The sequence below is a fragment of the Pezoporus wallicus genome, unplaced genomic scaffold, assembly GCF_028554395.1.
Source record: "Pezoporus wallicus isolate ANWC-B61680 ecotype Strahan unplaced genomic scaffold, APGP_CSIRO_Pwel_v1 contig_10160, whole genome shotgun sequence".
Taxonomy (NCBI): domain Eukaryota; kingdom Metazoa; phylum Chordata; class Aves; order Psittaciformes; family Psittacidae; genus Pezoporus; species Pezoporus wallicus.
This window is the reverse complement of record NW_026641390.1, coordinates 344,921-365,153: the sequence shown is the minus strand read 5'-3', so window position 1 is coordinate 365,153 and position 20,233 is coordinate 344,921. Positions and strand designations below refer to the sequence as shown.

Below are 20,233 nucleotides of genomic sequence, written 5' to 3'. Positions count from 1 at the left end.
ATATATTGACAATAACCACAAGCAAGTCTGCTCATAAACAAAATACAAAGCAACACCTCCCCCAGTAAACTGTATTTTCCTAAAGCACACCATTAAGATAAGCAGGCTCTAGCAAATGTGCACCCTTTCCACTCAAGCTTAGCAAAGACGAAAAAGTTGCTTTCTTCAAACTGACATAAAGTTTCCTGTAAGTTTCAGTGACAGCTATCAGACTGCTGCAGCCCAGCTTTTTATGGGTGAATCCCAAACTGAGGTATTGCCACAAATGGCTGGACAAAGGAGGCAGAAGGAACAAAAAATGGATAGCTCAGAAGAATTGGTCACATTCAAAAAAAAAAAATTAAAATCATAAATTCATTGTATAAAATAGGATTTGCAGACTCAAAAGCTTAACTATCACATTTTCAGATAGTAGCATAATCTAAGATAGGTATCTTCCTTATACACTTAAATCTTACTTCTCAGTTTGACAGCAAAGCTTGCCAGAGAGCATCTACCTTCAAACACTCCAGAGCTAAACTCTTACAGCACAGTCCAGTCAAACCATATTCATTCCTAAGGCAGAGAGCAACTTAGAGCTGCACTATTCATAAATACACATTTATTTCTCATTAAAAATGCATAATTACAGCATTTTAAAGCCTTTTCCCCTAGAAAAGTAGTTAAGCAACAGTACAAACAAAATTGTTAGTCTTCTGCAAATACAGTTTTCATTACACTGAACAGAAAACACCAGCAAAAGGCTAATACTTGCAGTTATGGAATTTTTCTTTTTTTAAATATTTTCCATTTTTTGTTATAAACACCATAGCAAATAAAAAAAGCTGTTTAAACAGTGAAAAATATTTGAGCTCTTGATCTATATGTGGTAAAGCAAGTATTGCAAGGCAGCAATACACTAGAGATATCTGCAGACATTCAAATGGTGTATTTCACAGAAGAAATGAACAGGATGAAACACTGATTTAGTCTCACAGTTTTGATTCATTAGATTTCTTTCTTTCTAAAAGACTTTTCCCCCTCTTTAAGTGTACCTAAGGGCAGGCCATTCTTTTTTTCTGAAGGCCATATTCTCAACTGATGCAGTGATGTAGCTCCAATTTAAGTAAATGGGTCTCATTTATTCCAGGTGAGGATGACCAGATCATCAGAACTCTGCAATTCACAGGACATATTCGAGGTGTGACCATTAGTCTAAAGGGCATTTCCATTCTCCTGTCGTTGCACGAAGATGACAGCACTTTACTTCTGGCTGTGGATCACCCACATCTCAGAAGTTAATGCAGCTTTTCACAGTTCTCTTATTGGATTTGGATTGCTCCATGTTCTATCTGCATTTCTGGCTGGATTGCTGATTGAAGAGTATCAGTGCCCTGCAAAAGGAAACATCAGTAAATCAGTACAACAGTGCTTTCCACTGGTGTAGCCAAGGGAACGTGAACATATTATAGCAACACAAAGTTCTTGTGTATACACCAGTGCAAAATCTGTATGGATATCATCTCTATGAGAGAACTGAAATGGGAATACACTTACAAAGGCACCAAAAATAACAAAGAATCCACACGAAGCCCACACAGACTACTGCCCTTCAGGCTGGAAAGAGAAGGCTGAAATAATAAAACCATGATAAAGATCTATAAAATCACTGAGTGGCACAAAGAGAGCAAATTGAAAAAAATCATTCCCTCTCTTCCCAAAAAAAGAACAAGTTCCAAAAGGAAGCAAAATAAAACTCGTGTGTGGCACAACATGCACCAAAGCTGCAGAAGGACTTGCACATGCTGACAGCTTGGGGGTATGGAGTGTTATGGACAGAAGTTCACTAAGGGTGATCATAGAAAAGACAGTAGGATGTTGCTGAGTGACAGAACTATTGTAGGTAAGGTGAGTAAAATTACCTGCTTGGCCTGTGCTTTCAATTTCACCAGCTGGTGCAGGATATGGTCTAAAACTGCTGTCTTTACCCACTGCAGTCTTTCTCTATTTTGTGTAAAATGAGAGTAGTGCTACTATAGAGAACTTCTTTCTTAAATAAATTTCATCCTACTGGCCTGATTCTATTCACTTTCCAAGCAGAAACAGTTCTCCGTGAAGGAATTTAAAGCAAATACAGTTGACTTCAGCTCTCAGAGGAAGTCTCCTTAAAAATCACATTACTGCCTACCAGAAGTCTGACAAGGCCGTGAAAGGATAATCCCATAGCGAACTGTCTTTTCAGCCAAGTTAGTTGGAGTAAGGAGAACGAGATTATGACACAAACTCCATCCTTAGAGCTGTAAGATGAATAGCATTTAAGAGCAGCTGTATTGGCTTGGATAAAGCCCATCACACCCAATAAGCCTTCCCCTGATAGCAACCAGTATCAGAAGCATAGATAAACTACAGGGAAAGGGCAAGCATTTAATGATATTTTCCCGTTCACTCCCACAGATTCCAGAGATCTGCCCTTGATGGATTTTCCCTCCATAAAAACATCTAATAGATGCTTTATGTAACGCCTTGAATACAGAATAATTTCTGTGGCAGGAATTCCACTCTGGAAAAGTCTTACTTGAAGCCCTGCTTTATAGCCTCAGCCTAGGATCTGCAGGATGATCTACAATAACACAAGGGTGGAAACTCAACAAGTCTTCCCATCCTTTAGGTCTCACTCTACAGTCCCACCTTACTTACGCAAATGAAAACACTGGAGTTTCAAAATTATAACGCACTGCTCCTAAACTAATGTTTTGTTGTCAAATTATTTCCTTTCAGTTCCCTGCCTGGTTGCCAGGAATTGAAAACAGGTACCAGATTTTTTTCCTGTTCAACTTTAAAAGTTATCTGGTATTTACTTAATTGTGCAATAAATTAGTGCCAAAGTGATGAATAATTCTACCAGATTACTAAATTTGATAGTAATTCAAGTGACCAAAGTTTTCTTTCCCATTAGAGGAAAATTACTGAAATATTGTAATTATTAAATAATGACAACAGTAATGCTGCATATTTATCCAACATTCAGACTAGAAGACTGACCAAAGCGATTAGAAACATGCTTTGGATTGGGAATTATGGTGGGTTTTTTCCCAAATCTAACAACATTTACTATCAGCATATGAATTTCAGCATAGAATTAATCCAAATTTCTAAATTTTGCAAGCTGCTGTAAGTAAGAATGATATCGAGACATGAAAGCAAGCTTCAGCTGTGTTCAGAGAACGGATTTGTTTCAAATACCCTCACTCCAATCTTCAGCTTCCAAGTGCAACTGCTTCCAAAGGCACAGCTTTCAAGAAGGAAGGTCAGAAAACTGCTACTTTAAATAAGCTCACACTTGGGTGTTTCAAACATGGAATTTGCATAGACCATAGCACCTCCACTTCTATAAGCTTTGACTGATAAAAAAGAGGCCTTGGGTGATATGGTTTAGTGTGAGGTGTCCCTCCCCATGGAAGAGGGGTTGGAACTAGATGATCTTAAGGTCCTTTCCAACCCTAACTATTCTATGATTCTAAGACACAAAATCTTTGAGAACATCTCAGTACCTTGACATAACCATATGAAAACAGATGAAAGTGTCATTACAGCCTCACTGAGACGATTTTCCCTTCAGGTGAGATCTTTCCTTTCAGATAAGACATCTTTCTAAAATGATGCAGATCAATATCCATGCTTTTAGCCCCCGCAAAAGTATTGAACTATTTACATAACTCAGAATAATGCAACTATCATCTCAATATGTGTAACTTTAGCCCACAAAAAAGCTATTGAACTATTCACATAACCCAGAGTAACGCAAATACCAAGTTGATTTCTCCAATTCATTAACAGATCCTTAGTTTTCAGTTTGTGTAAACTGAGGAAATATTTATGGAAAACTTATTTTTCACCTTGTCTGTTTTTTCTTTCACAGTCTTCTTATTTCACTTTCCTTTTCTGCTTCTCTTCAGCTTTGTATAAATCCCTGCGGCTAACCGCAATATTAAAACCTAACACAGTGCGAAGTGTTCCTGAAGAGAAAAGCGACTCCTCTGATGGCTGCCAGTTGCATGGAAGATAGATGCCAATGAACTGTGCTTCGTAACCTCCTGTCCCCCTGACAGAGGTGCTAGCAGAGAAGGGAGGACAGGCACAAGAAACAGACCCAAGAGAAAGTCCGTGGGAGGGAAACATGAGAGCTTCCCAGGCGTAGAGTGAGGACAGCAGCATGAGAAACACCTCTCACTATCTGATGCATATATGCTTTATTAACTGCATGGGACCAGCAGTACTCAAGGATTTGTAAGAAATAAGGCATGATCCCTCTAAGCAACAGCCTTCTTGTCCAGGGTGCTATTACAGATGACATATGGAGACTGTTAACATAGAGGTTAATCTAGAAAAGATGGAAAATGCCTACCTGGGGCCCATCTATGTGAAAAGACCAGCATACAGAAAGCTAGAGTGTAATCTTACAGCACAGCGTGCTCACACACCACTTAGGCTGACCAGGGAGCATCATTATTCTGAAAAGCTGTTTGTAGAATCCAGGTGAGGAGCAGCTCCAGCTCCCCTCCTAGCACCAGCCGGTGCAGACAGCACGTCATTAACACACCTGTACACAACACAGCTACTGGGACACTGATGTGCTTTGATTTCATATACTGAACTGATCTGCAGACTGCATTGTTCAGGGAAGAAGCACTGAGCACTTCAGCTTTGTGCACACAAAGTCTGGATGTAATTCCCTTGATTTCTTGTGCAATTTTTTATTTCCACCTCAAGAGACTCAATACCCAACATAAACATTTATAGCCAGATCAGATTTTACTAAACTGTGGAGGTATCAGACAAAAATCCACACTAATATTTGCTGCTAAGGATACCATTATATCTTGGCTAGCAAGCAACAGCTTATTCTTCACAACCACTTGACATTCTCTAGTAAAGAAGCCCACTAAGTGGGGTTCAGAGAAGAATGTGTAACCAGCTTCAGAAAACATAACTGTATTAAGTCAGCACTTTTGTGTTGTCACCAGTCATAGCTTCAAGATGATGAGGGGCTTTTTCTTGACTCAGATACATGAGAGCTCTTAAAAGGGAAAACAAAAAGTAACTCTTCCACCGTAAGTGAGAAGATCAAGTATTCACTTACAATTGCTAATATTCCAGCTTCTAAGGGAAATCCAGGCTGTTGATGAAAATAACTGGAAAACTGCTGTCAGAAAGGGAATAATATTTTTAAGAGAAACCTCAGTCTGAAAAATACTTTTTGGGTAGGTTCCTAGCAAGTTTGCCTTGTCCTTTAACATAGCTCTCAGCCTTCAAGGATGCAGAAAAACAATGATGACCAAAATAACTATTCTCTAGAGGCATTGAGCAAGAGAATTGAAGCAGCAATAGTCAAAGCCCATTTATACCTTTAACAAAATGATGTTTCTTATTATAGACAGTTTAGGTTGGATTTCTTTACTGTTTGTAAATCGGATCATAAACTCATTGGTATCACGGTATTTGTGGGTAGATTTACAGTTCACAAGACAGGTTTCAATCAAGTTAAGTGTATTCAAATGGAGAAAAGACAACATATACATACTTGATTAGTTGCAGAGTGGTCTGTCACTGGTGTCAGCTGCACATACTGGACTTGGATATCACTCCCTTGGAGTGGGGACCCATCAACACCCCCTGAGGCAGGCTCAGCAGAAGCAACAGCTATCAGCTGAGCACCCTGCAACACCTGCATAGAAAGCAATGGAGAAAGCAGCTTGTGAACAACCACAACCAGAAATGTGTGAAGAACCACCTAATTTAAACCAGATGCAAAATCAAAACCCGCTACACAGAAACACAAGAAAACTTGCCTATCTGTAACAGTTGCTTTAAATCATGTGGGTTTCTGAGAGGACATGGTATGCACATGGAAAGATTCCCATATTATATGCTCACCACATTTTGCCTTATGAGATTCATAAATTCTGTTTATGATTATTGCAATGACTAACTGGGACAGATTGTGCAGGTTGCACTAGGAATGTGACACTATCAATAGCACACAGCAGCATCACTGAGTAATGCTTTTACTGCCACAGAAATACGCACAGAATCAAGATACTCTTTCTCACAGCTGAAGGTATTTAACTTGTGACCATTTACTTCAGTAATGTTTATATTCCTATCATATATGAAGGAGATATAAGAATTACTTCTAATTAATGCTTACTCTAAATACATCTGACTGGTGAAGACTGTAAGTCTGGCATAGGCTTTAAACATCAAAGAACAGCCCATCCATCGTAAAGTGCTTGCTTAAAAGTGTTCTTGTGATTAGACTAATTTAAATTTACTTCTTGAACCACAAATCACAATAAAATACATGTATGCACTTTAGGGCACAACGACAAGCCCCTTCAGCTCAAATCTACATATTCCATTTTAATTTCTACACCCTGCAAATGATGTATTTTTAAAATACGGCATTTGAATCACAGTGAACAAAAGACATCTTTCAAACGAAAGAGACAGAACAAAGAAGAAAACTAGCATTCTTAACAAGGGTTTTTGCTAACAAAGTATGATTTCTCAGCTGATCTGCGGGTGGGTGGCCATGAAGGAGTGGGTAGACCAGAAATGCTCTAGGGAGTGTGGGAGGCAAAAAGAGGTCACCTCCATAAACGACCTTTAGGGGTGTTGTCAGGGTTTTATAGAGATCTTGGGTGTTCTGAAATACAGGCAGCTTCAAGCTGCAGAAGGATGCTACATTTTGTTTTTATAGGAGTAAGCAAAATTCTCTCATCCTACGATATTTGTTTTGGAATTATACAACACATACTGTTGGAAACACATTACAGTCTGCCCCATTGATTACCTGCAGGTCTTCAATATATTTTTTCTCTTTTATTTCTGAATTACAAACTTCAGAACAACTGTAAGTGACTGAACAAGCCCATCATTCTCACATAGAAAGTGTTTCACAATAAAGAAGCCTAAACTTTATAACGGTACTGGTTTCCCTGCTTTATTGTATGTTCTCAACTGCACACCTTCTAATCCACTTCAGAACTCCCTTTTATAGGATACACTCTGGAGAAGCAAAAATAACCCAGTATGTGCAGGAGCTGGGTAGCAGAGCCTTTTGCAAATGGGGCAGGTGCAAATACATGGCTTTTCTTTGGCTGTTCACTTGACTTCCAAACCAACACTTTAACTTGGTAATTTTTACCTGCCCTTGACCTTAAAATAAAGGAGTTGTACCAAAAAAACACACGATCCGCCCTGAAAATGAACTTCTCTTCCCAATTCCGCTGGGCTTCTCTAACATCCTGCTTTACTGGTCCAACACAGGTAACAGAATATGGTTGAACGGAAAAATAATAAACTTCAATTCTAACAAAGCAGATTAATTCATGCTTTTAACACACACAGAACAAGAAGCTTCAAGTCACCCTTCCTTTTCACTTCAGCACAGAAGCACTGAAGTATCCATCACGGAGTGTTGCTCAAGCTAACTCAGGCTAGTGAGAGTTCAAGCCTAAAAATGATCCTAAAAAAAGAACGCCTTCAAAATTCACAAGCAGACAAAAAAAAACAACCAACCAAATGTTGGGTTTTATTTTAATTTTTCCCCCCTTTTTTAATAATTCAGTGGAGTATTCAGAAAAAGTATATTTGGCCATCTATTATTACTTGCTGTCAGTGGTAACAAGTTGTCTTGACAGTGACAAGATCTGTAGCTCTCCCGGAGCCTGGGCCCACTCTTTACATTGCACAATTATTTCCACTGCAAGCATAAACAACTGCACAGCTGGAACAGGGTTCGCTAAATTCCGCTCTTCTTTCAGCTTGCAGTTACCACCACAGATACATGCTTTTTCCCAAATAGAAAACCCAGTGAAAAAAATCTATCAAGAAAAATCAGAACACTTCAGGAAGGGTCTGTAAGATACCTGAGGCTCTCTTGAGGTGTATGTCTTTGAGAATGCTTTGAAGCTACCAATGCTCTCAAGCACATTTTGGGACCTGGCCCCATCCTCACAAGCCTTCATGTCCCAAACCCTGGTGTCTCAAAGATTACCTACCACATTGCATGGTGACCCCAGTGAAGACAATTTGGCTAAATTAAAAAGCAAGCATGAACGAGCCCCTTCTCTATTTTGCCACCTTTTAGAATAAGAAAATGTTCCCTAACACCTTCGGAGAGAAAGAGAAATGCATTTGTTAGTTTTGATTTTGCATAGTCCTAGAAATACCAGAAGGAAAAGTATTTTGTTCAGATGTTTAAGATGAAGTGTGAGCTCTTGGCATGGTTGGTGAATACAGAATCACAGCTTCTGACCAGTTTTTCTTTAAAGCTCTATAAGCTTTCAATGAGAGGTATCAGAGCTGACAAGCCTGATAACATGAGCTAAGGGACAGACAGATCCCTCCTACCCAGTCAAAGGATATTTTGCCTACACACAGATGTTCTCTGTCCCTCCTTACAGCAGCATTAACACAACCCCAGGCTCCCTGAGAACTGCAGCACAAACACGAACAAAGCCACCAGCATCCCATGGACCTGAATCTTTGCCTTTGTTGGCTTTTTTTTTTTTCCTTTCCCCCTTTTTTCCTTCTGTCATTCTCTCTTTAAAGTCTTGATGATTCAGGACATGCAGGCTATTGAGTCTGAAGGTCCTCTGTTTCTAATCCCTTCTTCAGTAAGATGCTTTCCATATAAAGCATAATAATAAAATTAGTATTAATAATGAAAGCCAGCTACTTTCTCTGCTCCCTTCCTTTCCATTTAAAGACCATTTTAGTCCATAACTAACAGTTCCCATTTTATATTCAACTGCCAGGGCAGGAAATAAAATTAAAAAATTAAAATGTAATAGGTTTTCCTTCAGGGTCTTCCAAAATTATTCAAGCACAGTTTCCAACCACAGTTCAATTCGTATCACATCCTCTGCTGATTTTACTTATCACTGAAATATTCTTCTAGAAGCCCATAACTCAAAATTTACCTTTAGACCCCAACCTTCAGAAAGAAGTAACTGTTTTGGGATAGCTGACACTTGTTCACCAAAAAAAACCAAACCATTCCTTTGGCTGGTCCTTGCCAGACTGAGCCTTCTAAAACACATTCTTGCTACTGTTGTGAGCTTTTTTATTAATCTAGGCAAGCACATCTATTTGCCTACCTATAAAAAACTTAAAAATAAGACACATTAGGATTTTGGTGTCTTTTTTCCATCATTTATTCCTATTTCTACTGCAGGAATGCAATAAAAGATGACGTTTCTTTTAAAAAACAAAGTTTTGAGTCACTGAAAGAGTGGCTGTTTATAGAAGGTTCACATCTGAAAATCCTGTAACACTTAGAGTCAGAAAGTAATCATTTCAGCAAATGTGACACAGAAGAAATTAGCTGTGCATAGGAAAAGAGAAAGATCTTGGTGACATGCTCTAGCTAAAACATTAGTTAAACAGACAGTTTGGGCCCCAAAGTGTAAGGATAGTTACGGGGTTACAGGATTCCTAGAAAACAAAAACCTAATACTTGTCTATTATTGTCCTACACTGCCAAAACTACAAGAATATGTTTGAATAGAAGACATTAATACATTCAAATAAAGACATGAATACATTCAAATAGAAGACACAGCTTCTTAAACTGATAGGAAGTTCTGCTGGTAAAAATGTTCACTTAAAAAAAAAAAAGATAACTCCCTGTAGCTGAAGCTTTTCAGTCTTCAAGTTTGTTTCATGCAGCCTGAAGATTAAAAAATCCACTGTATTTCATGCCAACTAAGCATTTATTTAGTGGATTTACAGGCTTATAGATGGCTTCATCTCAGTAGTAAATAGACTCTATATTTAGGTCCAAAACTCAAAACTTTTTCATATCAGAAACTAGTGAGTTCCTGGAAAACATCAGAGGCTTAGGCTAACCAAGGTCTCCATCACCTTGGCATTTACTATGGAATCTGGAACAGGCAATGCAGAATGCCGAAAGAATGGAGCTGTATGGAAAAAGAAACCAAATCAAACCAATATTTTCTTCCATAAGATTGTCTTTTGTAGCTCTGAATTTCACTTGATGAAGCAGAGCAAGACCCAATACTATCAAAACAAGTCCAGAATGGAGGATACTGAAGTACAAAGGAAAATCTGTAACACGATCTATTTGGTTCAATGTAATCAAATTGGTTCAATTTAACCCTGGGCAAGTGCATCGACAAGCTCATACCTGATGGTGGCTGACACAAAGTTATTTCGATGACTCTACAGTGCAGTTTCAGTAAAACTGAAGTGTTAATGTGACAAAAGGAGCAGCAGCAAAGAACAGAGTAACCTCGTTGTTCTCAAAGAAGCAGTCGTCTTCACGGTAAGATCAAAGAGTATTCACTGAAAACCAGAGTAACCCTTACATAGTATTTATCTATCCCATATGTATATAAAGTCAGAATGTGCACAGCCTGATGATGGGCTATCTTTCCAAAGAGATAAATTCCCATTTAACCTGCAATTGGTCAGAACAAATACACAGCTGAAAGTATAGACCAAGGATCACCACATACCACTGCATACTTCTTATGCTCTATTTAAAACAAAGCAATAAGTATTTTGATGGAATTACAAGACAGTTCTAAGGGCTAAGTTTTCTTTTCCAAACTTTTCAAAATATTAACAGCAATAAAAGACTGGAAGTTCCTCTTCCAAAAAGGTAAGGAAGGCAGATGGCTCACAGTGTTGCAGAGATCATCTGCAGCTTTCCTCTCTCAGTACCTAGTAATGAAAAGCATAGAGAGGTGCAAGTAAGCACTTGGAAAATGTAACCCATCCTTTAGATCATTTATTGGCAAGCTTTTCCTAAGCAAAAGCCTCCAGAATAGAAGGTCTCTCTTCTTTTGAGATGCATTTTCGTGGCTGCTCTATGTCTGACTTCAAACAACTTAGATCACACTAAAATGAAGCAAAAATCCAAAATATATAGCACTTGCATTGTTCTGAAACAATTACATACCATAATTTCTTATTTTTCAACATGAACTTGTTCTTATCATTTCACCAAGACAGCATCACCACAAGAGAAAGAAAACCCTTTAGGCCATAATGTGTATTCCAATAATGTGTTTCATATCCAGTCACCACAGGGTTTCCAGAAATTCACAGGTTTTTCTATTTTACTGTTACAAAGGGCTGATCATTGTCTAGTTTGTCATACACAGCACAAATTACAGACCCTTACACACAGCAATTTCCATGAAAGCCACAGCTACTTTTTGAAGTACAACATCTCCTTTCAAGGCCATCCCATCTTTATTGTAAATACTTCAGCTGGCGGAATAACATGGAGAACCTAACATACTGCCCCATCTTGTAAGTCCTCTCATTATACTCTGCAGGAAAAGGTTTGGGAGGTGAAAGAGTGTATTTTATCCTATCAAACAGATGACCAAACCTACACCAGTATAACAGAATAATTCTGGAATAACTGTTCTTAGAAAAATACATTACTTTGCATCTAGCTTTATTAAAAGGCAAGTTGAGTCAATCATATCTAGCAATCTAGGTCAGAGTGTAAAAATGACCTGTTACTTTCATTACTTTAATTATACTGCCATTTACGTACCACTAACTATTCATTTTCTTTCATATCTTTGATTAAAATACTGAATAGCATTAGTCAAAGACATTTGTGGGAAAACACCAGAAAATACTAATTGGAAGGCTAAAATTACTTTTTGTAATATATCAGCTACATACTTTTGAATAAATGTTAACACTGTCTTCAATCATTTGCTACAGGGGTACAATTCCAAGTTATCAGAACAGCATGTTGCAAATCCAAAGCAAATAAGTATACTGTCAATCAAGCTCACTAGAACAAGCGTGTATTTACTAAATTAATGCTGACTTACATTAAGTATGCTAACATTCTTTAATTCAGTTCTAATTACCTTCTAAACACTTCCTCTAAACTGGGCATATTTACTGAATCAAAAACCACACTCTTTCTAATGTCTGTGCTCAGCAATACCAGATTAAAACATAAAAGGAACTGATGGCAAAGGGAGTATTGAGCTATTAAGTCTCCTCTCCACCTGAGCAAGACACCAGGTATGGACTGTGTTATGCAGAGAAGAAAAGGGAAGAAATAAAGGTGCTGAAAGACCTAGTGGTAATGAAGCAGCTACCAAAGCTGGAATGTAGAGAATCACGTGTCCTTCTGTCAGCCTCTATCACCCAAAGTCAAATTTCTTCACTCACGCGTCCTCAAATACTACAGTGTTTTATGATACGGGTTTTGTAGAAAATTACACAGCAAGCTTTAAGGTAACATATTCCCATTAATGTCACAATGCATCTCTGTTAAAATAAAAGCATGTTTGACCTAAGGTAACTGGAAACAATATAAAAAGAATGCACTGCTCTTAAAGATTAGGGTATCATTCTAAAGTTAATGATCTAGCTCATAAGCTTTACTTTGAGTCCTTTCCTTATTCCAACAACTTGTACCTAAATTTGCTATTTATTTCTTACATGAAATGTGCCAATACAAAAATAAATTCAGCATATATAAAAGTCTAATATACAACAGTTCAGAGAGAGAGAGGAACTCTCCCTGCTGCGTATTTCTAAGTGTGCTGAATTGAACCGTGCAAAATGTGACCTTAAATCTGTCAAAACTTCATTAACTAACACCCCTACAGAGTCATATAACTGAGAGCACCTCCTTGAAATTCCCCAAACTAAAAGGCATGAAAAGTGAAACTCATTTCAGCTTTGCCGAGGGTGGAAAAATGAAAAGGATAATTCCGGAGTACATTTTTATCAGTCACATTATTTCCTTGCATAACAAACAATAAACCATCTCATCTGCTTTTACTTTGAGTGTACACCACAGCACAGCTCTACTCCGTAATGTCTACTCTGAGATTCCCTTAACGTGCCTGTACAAAACCTGGAGAACAGAGCGAACACAAACTGCAGATATTGTGGTTACTTAAACAAACTTCACAAAAATGTCCACCTTTCTGGTGGCTGCGGTTGGATTGAGCTAGATGAGTGATGGCAAACTGTGGCTTCATCTATTTAAACCATCTGCATCTTCAAAAGCCCTTTCACAACACACCACCTTGCTTACCAACACCTCTGCTGCAGTGATCCCCAAGGAGAGCACGGCTTGGTAAGCCCCAGGAGCAAGCCCCTACCTCTGAAGACTAACTCTATTCAGTAAAGCCATCAATACTTTCCAGCACTATGGCTTTATACAGAGCAGCAGACACCAATGAAATGCTGCAATAGGCCCTGAGGAAAGAAAAATAATAATAATTCAAAAAAATTTACAGAAAAATACTCTGCAATCTTTCTGAAGCGTTCACATCTATTTGGTAAATAAATTGGAGAAACATAAGGAGCAGAAAAAGACCAAATTAATACAGTTCATGCTGTCTTTTGTTAAAAAAATACCTGATTTCACCATCACTGTCTCTCTCACCCTTTCCTAAGCACAGTTCAACATACATTTTTCCATGCAAATCCCATGAGGCTCCTGATCTCTCTCTAGGTTAAATGCATCCAGCCTAAATTTAAGTGAACACCTAAGGACAAAGGTGCAGTTGTCAAAAGCATTTCAGACTTTCACTGGGTCAATACATGAGCCCTTACACGAAGAGCTGGGGGTCCCTCAACAGCCTAACAGCTCCTTGGAGAAGTGTCTGGTACTGAACATAAAAGAATAATCAGTGTAATTAAAACTTTATCTGTGCACTATTACGCTGGCTGAAAGGGAAGCAAAGTTAATTACAAAGAAATAAATGCCCAAATCAAGCTTTGCATCATGTGATCTAAATACAATGAGATTATAGGAAATCCTTTATGTAAGTAGTCCACATTCACATTAGCTGGATTTTATTTTAACTCAATATCATAAGTAGACAGACAGTAACATATCTGTTATCAACACAGCAAAGAAAGAGGTATTGTCTCAAGATGCGTTGGGGTCACATCCCATGTAAGCCAGGTGGGGTCCTTCCTTTGACTATGAGTAGAGGTGGACTCAGGCTCTATAAAATAATGTAAAATACACAAAAACAAGAAAAAGACTTCCACTGAAAATACACTTTAAACTAGCACATGTGCAAGACTTAATTATAATTATCTGGCAGTTCAACTGCAGATGCAATTTCAGTAAAAATTACTTGGTTACAGAAAGAAGAGTTACCTCATCTGAATTCACCATATCAAATTAAAGAGTCTCTTTGGAAGTATGAGGCTTGTAAGGCAATCTGTATATACATCTGACTCATCTTTTGTATGAAGATACTCTTAGTAAATTGCTCACCAAGGGAAACTTCTCAAAACAACTTTGTGGTCAATTGATGGCTCTTCTCAGATGTTGCACTTCCCAAACCATAACCTACAGTTTCATTGGAGCTGTCACACAAGAGCTAGTTTGATGCACCTACACCTCATTTAGGGTTCCCTAAGTTGGGTGCTTTGGGGATTTTGTGCCCACCTTCTCTGAAGGCAAAGGTCTGGTTAATAATCTCTTTTCTGTATTTTTTTTTGGTGAACAAATATTTTACATCATATGAGCTACACGTGCACATGTGGACATGTGGCTGCCAGGCATTCAACCCACCAGAAATTATTTCATATGCCTCAATAACCATTTGGCAAGAAAGAAGAAGAGCACTTCAGCTCAGACTTAACATTCTGTTACAGCTTGCAAAATCTTCTGCGATAATTCACTCTAAGAACAGCAATTATTATTCATATCTATGCAATTGCAACATTTTGTGATGAAATGGCTTCCTGTTAGCAGTAAGTATGGTAAAATAGATGGAACTACTTCCAAAGAAGAAGATTTTTCAAGAGCGGACAATTAAATCTCCCTATCATAATTCACTATTTTAAGCAATACGAAAGAAGCCTGTGGCTTAAATGTTGTTTTTTTTCCAACAGAACATTAGTTTGGGGCTTTATTCAACATAGAACTAAGTGCTATTAAGAAATGGCTCGATAGTTCAGAGAAAAATACTACAGTGTCAAGGAAGTCTTACTAAACTGTAGCTGCCAAGTGCAAAAGCTCAAGAACAAGTCAGACAGGAGTGACCCCAACTCCCTCTAACTGACCAGCACTGATAAAGGTTATTACAGTGAATAATAAGTAGTGACTCACACAGCATCTGGCTGGTGGGAAATCTTTTGGTGTGACATAACCTCACCAAGATGGAGAGGATAACTCAGTCCTAAAGGACCGTCTGCCTTTACACTTTCATGTGGCAAGTCCCTGCTAGTCTAATAAATGTAAACACGGCTTTAAATGCCACCCTGCTGGTCCCATCCTCCAGTCTCCAATTCCTGATGGGATTAGTTACACTTAAAACAAAACGTCAAGATAAATGCTGAAGCACTTGCAGCATTTACTATGACATTCTGTTAAAGTCTTCAGGCACTTTCAGCAGAAAAAGCATTCAATCCTTTCATAAAGGATTAAATAACTTAAAACTAGAATTTGGACTCTTAGCGCTGATGAGAGGGTGCATCCCCTCCAGTGACACTAGTAGCAAATATGCCACTTATAAATAGTAAGACCAGATCACCAAGGATCTACCAGAATCACACACATCTGTTATTTTGCTTTTAAACCAATTTCTCAGTTTCCCTTCGGAACAGTGATTTTACTTTCATTCCAAGAAGAAAAAGACATTTGGGGGGAACTGCAAATGTTTACATCATAACTGGCAGTGATTTTTTTATTTATTTTTTTTTAATACTAGAAAAATAACATCTGAAAGTTTGGCTCTTGTTGCCAGAGCAACAAAACACTGCTCCTACCGTACACTGCAGGATCCTATTAAGTTGGAGAAATATGGATGGGGGAAAAAAAAAGCACATGCGACGATGGCATGAGCCTTTTATACACAGGGGAACAGAAAAGTTCTAGTATTGCAATGCTCAGGAAAAGTCCTAGGGAAAAGAAAATTAATACAGTGCCTCCTTCATTTTAATTATGAAATGATGTAATCAGCTCAATTTATATCAACCAGCTTCAGAAATACATAATGGTTTCAAAAGCAAAGCAGAATAATGGCAGGAACAACTGCTGTGAGGAGTTAAATGTAAGTGTGCCTGAGCTATAAATCAGAAGCTGGAGAAAGTTTTAAGCCAGTACTTATCAATTAAAGAATACTCAAATAAAAAAGCAGTACTTCTGAGATTTACCTGAGTTACATTAGTAAGTTCCTTACAGAAACTTGCACAAAAAATAACACTGTAGGCATAATTCATGAAAATATCCCAGGAAGGACAAGAAAAAGTGTAAACTGGACAAAAAGTTAAAGATCAGGTTCGAACACTCTGTTTTTTTTCCCCTTGAATGAGTCCATGACCTAAAGGAGGATGCTTTCAGGAAAAGAATCCACAACTTCAAAGTGTCTGTCTTCTGGAGTTCTGTATTTCCACCCAAATCTCAAGATCCACATGAATGATAGGGCACTGCAGGATATACACACAAGGAGTCCTAGCCACATTATAGTGGGGTATATACGTTTGTAAGCAGAATATGTACTCCAGAACTTAGACTAGAATTAAACATATGAATATGGCTGGGTTTTAGAATGAAATATATGTGACAAGAACACCTGGACTTCTCTAAATATCAGTACAAAAGGCTACAGGATATCAGTAGGAAGAGAATTAAAATACCCAACTGTATCTCTAATCTTGGCTTTCATCTACTAGCAAAATTCATGTAAAAAGAATTCAAAATAATAGAAGCTCTAGCTGCTCCATTTACATTATTCACACTAAAAAAGACAGTGCTGCTGTGAACTGAGAAGTGTGTTCCAATGATCACTAAAACTAAAAGCAGATGTAATGCATAAGATATATATCGTGTTCCACCTCAGAAAATCCAATGTTTCATGTCAAAAGCATTTGCAGACAATAGTTCTCAAACAAAAGCAATTACGAGAAATGATTGAGTTTTTTCATTGAAGTGGATGTTATTACATATATACGCTCATTTTTAAAACTATCGTGGTTTTGACAAATTTACTAACATTAGACTAATGTCAATCCCTATCCTCTGAATTCCATCGAGTCCAGAGGTAAAACAGCAGTTGTACATCCTTCTCTCCACGTGAAGCCGCTCTCCCAGAAGCCTGTGCAGTGATGGAACAGCACACGCGCCTCCCCTTTCTTCAAAGCACTGCGTGGACAAGTATTTCTAATAGCCCAAAGAAGAGCTCAGTCCTTCTTTGACATCAGCTTTTGCAATGATGCAAACAGGCTTTTTATAATATAAAGTCATAAAATGAATAAATCTGAGTGTCAGTTTCTTTGACTGAGTCGTGTACTACATGTTACAATGCTGTAGATGACATTTTCCCAATTTTGATAATGAATTCCTAGTTATTGAATTAATTTCCTTCTTTATTTATTTTTCTCAAGTTGGAGCCAGTAACCTGACGTTTAAGAATTATACAAATTCTTAAAAATGTGAACTGCCAGGTACATGCCACACGGAGAACACAAGTAACATAACTCTTCTGGTAGTGATTTTCAAAATCTATTTTTTGCTTCCATTTCTTAGCCTATGTTATGAAGTTCTGCATGGGAAAGCATTTTCAGCAAAACTAGTATTACAGAACAAAACTGCTGTTTTAATTTTGAACCAAGAAGACTACGAGATTGTTTATATGCCTTACGTCCTGAATTGCTTAGAAAATGGCACCAAATCATTTTGAACACATTAGGTAACATATACACCCTGTTCTGCTATAAATTAATGAAATCTCTTTGCTTTGAGGGTGGGAAACAATTGGCACAGATTACTGTCTGCTCTCCCTGTGAATTAAACTCCAACCACATGTCTATTGTCAGGGCAACTTTACCCATCCAGAGCAGCAATCTCCATGGTTCTCCGAGGTTTTGTGCACTTACTTGTGTTCATTTTCCACTTCAGTGAAAAGCAGGGCAGACAATGACTTTGGGATGTAATTACAGGAACCGTCTACTGGTAACGCAGCCTCTGAATCCTTTATTACTTTGCTCTAGAGCTGAAAGTTCCACCTATGTGGAGCTTCCAGATTATTAATGGCCTGTGGTTGAACTTAAATCAAGGTCTCCCCATACAGCAATGTGTTTTGCTACCAGCTGAGCCTCCAGGCCAGCCAAAGGTCTTTACTTTCTGAAGCTATATCCAGATATCATTTGCATACACGTTAAACTTTCCAATCACCATTTGGATTTTTTAAAATGCATTTTTGAACAACTCTCAATTTTATAGTTTTTGGGGTTTGGTTTTTATTGTTGTTTTTTTTTTTTTTAAGCGAGAGAAAAGAGAGAGGAATACTGAGTGTGAATTTGAAGCAGACTTCAATGAAAGCTCTGGACCCAAAACCATTGTTTTCTTAGAGTACACATCTGGTTTTCCCCAAAATACTGCCAGTTCTGTAACTCAGTTTAATACCCAGCTGGGATAATGTAAAACTAGCATATAACCTAAAATAAATGCTAGAAGCACATATTTTTGTACAGTAATACTTGTACACATCAAGTTCAACTTGACTAATTTTCTACCCACATACCAAAAACTTTGCATCGATGAAGGAGGAAGAAGGGGGGGGATCACACCCCAAACTAGGCACCCTGCATGTGTGTGGCCACACAATTGGAAACTAGAACTAAAGCTCATCAGAGCAGCATAAAATCTTCCTTTTAGAAGGTTAGAATTACTTATTTTTACAACCAAAGCAGAAGTTTTTAAAGCAAAGACGTGTAAAATGTGGGTTTCTCACAACATCAGAAAGAATCATCAAAGCCTCTAACACTAGCATGTACAAGAATGTTCCCCAGGCTGCTGACAACTTTCTCCCTGACCAACTCGAAACCTTCTTCTTTCTAGTCCATGGGAAGTACGAAAGTCTGGGAATGAAAGTTTTTAATTCTGAGGAAACTAAGGCTATTGGAATGCGCCGAGGAAACTGCTGAACTAAGCAAGCTGAAGCTGCAGAATGCTATGTCAAATAATCATATTTTGGCAACTTGGATGGCCAAAACATAAATCAAAAGTCATGCAACAATAAAAGTGACAACCTGATAATGTTATGCTGAAGGCTGCTAAGAGGTAAGCACGAAGCAAGGACCACAGTGAGCTCAGTTTGAAACGTTACTGAAGGAGCTTAAAGAAGTGTCAGGGAAAGTTATCCCCTCTTCCAGCCTATTAATGCATGAATTATTTTGACTTAGATTATCAGATTTTTATTCACACAATAACTTTACATCCTACAGTCTGAGCCTATGGCTGGCTGCTCTTACAGAGATGAATAAAAGCTTAAGATGGATTTAGCATTTTTAGGAATAAAAGCCCCCCACATTTGGACTTGATCAGATCTGGTCCTGATACAAATTACAGCACTTACAAACCAGACTTTCAGCCCTTGCATGGTTTCTGAGACTGCCTTGGGAGTGTAAAATGCCAAGATGCTATTAATATAAAGATTCCATAGTGCATGTGCTCATAAAAAGCAATTTTTTTCATATCTAATATAGAACATGCTGCCTTTTTTTTTTTAATTCAACATATTATAACTTGAGCAAAACAAGATCATTAAGACAGGCACCCTGCACAACCCTGCTGCCGTGTACCAACCCGTGAGACTATTTACACTTACTAAATTACTCCAACTGAAGAACTCAGGCAGAGTTGGGCCCTAAATTCACAGCTCATAAGGGTATTATGGAAATATTTCTCTTAGAAAAAAATTTATGATTTCTTTCTGAACAGTAAGATCTTACAAACCTGTTCTCCTCCTGGTACTGACATTTTCCTCTAGAAAAACCTCTGGCTCTACCTTGCTGTAATTGTTAGAGTTGAAGCTCAAGGTCTCCAAACTGTATATTACAGAAGTTATTTTGCTCCCTTCATGAAATTTAAGTTTCACACTTTCGGGTGCTTTTTGAGAAGAAGAGGGGGGATATGGTATTTAAGGGGAAGGAGGTAATAAGTGGTACATAAGCATTTGTCATGGCAAGAAGATAAAAGCACAGGAAAGAAGAAAGGGGTAAAACAGACTCCCCAAGGGTGCAGGAGATTTACTGCTCACCAAGTATTCCCTCTGCTTACCAAATATTCCCTCTGCTTTTATTTACCTACTGATGTGCATACTGTTTTTTCCCACATATATGACTTAGAAATTAGATCACACAAAGCACAAAGAAACCCCCTGTATAGTAAGTAAAGACATGGAGGAGTAACAAAACAGCACTGGAA

The 20,233-nt window shown here is 38.0% G+C and overlaps 1 protein-coding gene across 3 annotated transcripts in view; it reads right to left on the bottom strand.

The window, feature by feature from the left end:
* Positions 1 to 586: 586 nt before the first annotated feature.
* Positions 587 to 20,233, bottom strand: part of BANP (BTG3 associated nuclear protein) — a 137,394-nt gene continuing 117,747 nt past the window's right edge. For 2 of the 3 annotated variants that reach the window (XM_057423524.1, XM_057423525.1), the window contains exons 11-12: positions 5,561 to 5,704; positions 587 to 1,373 (exon numbers count right to left, since the gene is read on the bottom strand). In XM_057423524.1, the coding sequence (XP_057279507.1) occupies positions 1,302 to 1,373; positions 5,561 to 5,704 (216 nt within the window). In that variant the 3' untranslated portion in view covers positions 587 to 1,301. Of the gene's footprint in view, positions 1,374 to 4,639; positions 5,183 to 5,560; positions 5,705 to 20,233 lie in introns of those variants that run through there. The other variant, XM_057423523.1, reaches the window with a different exon arrangement.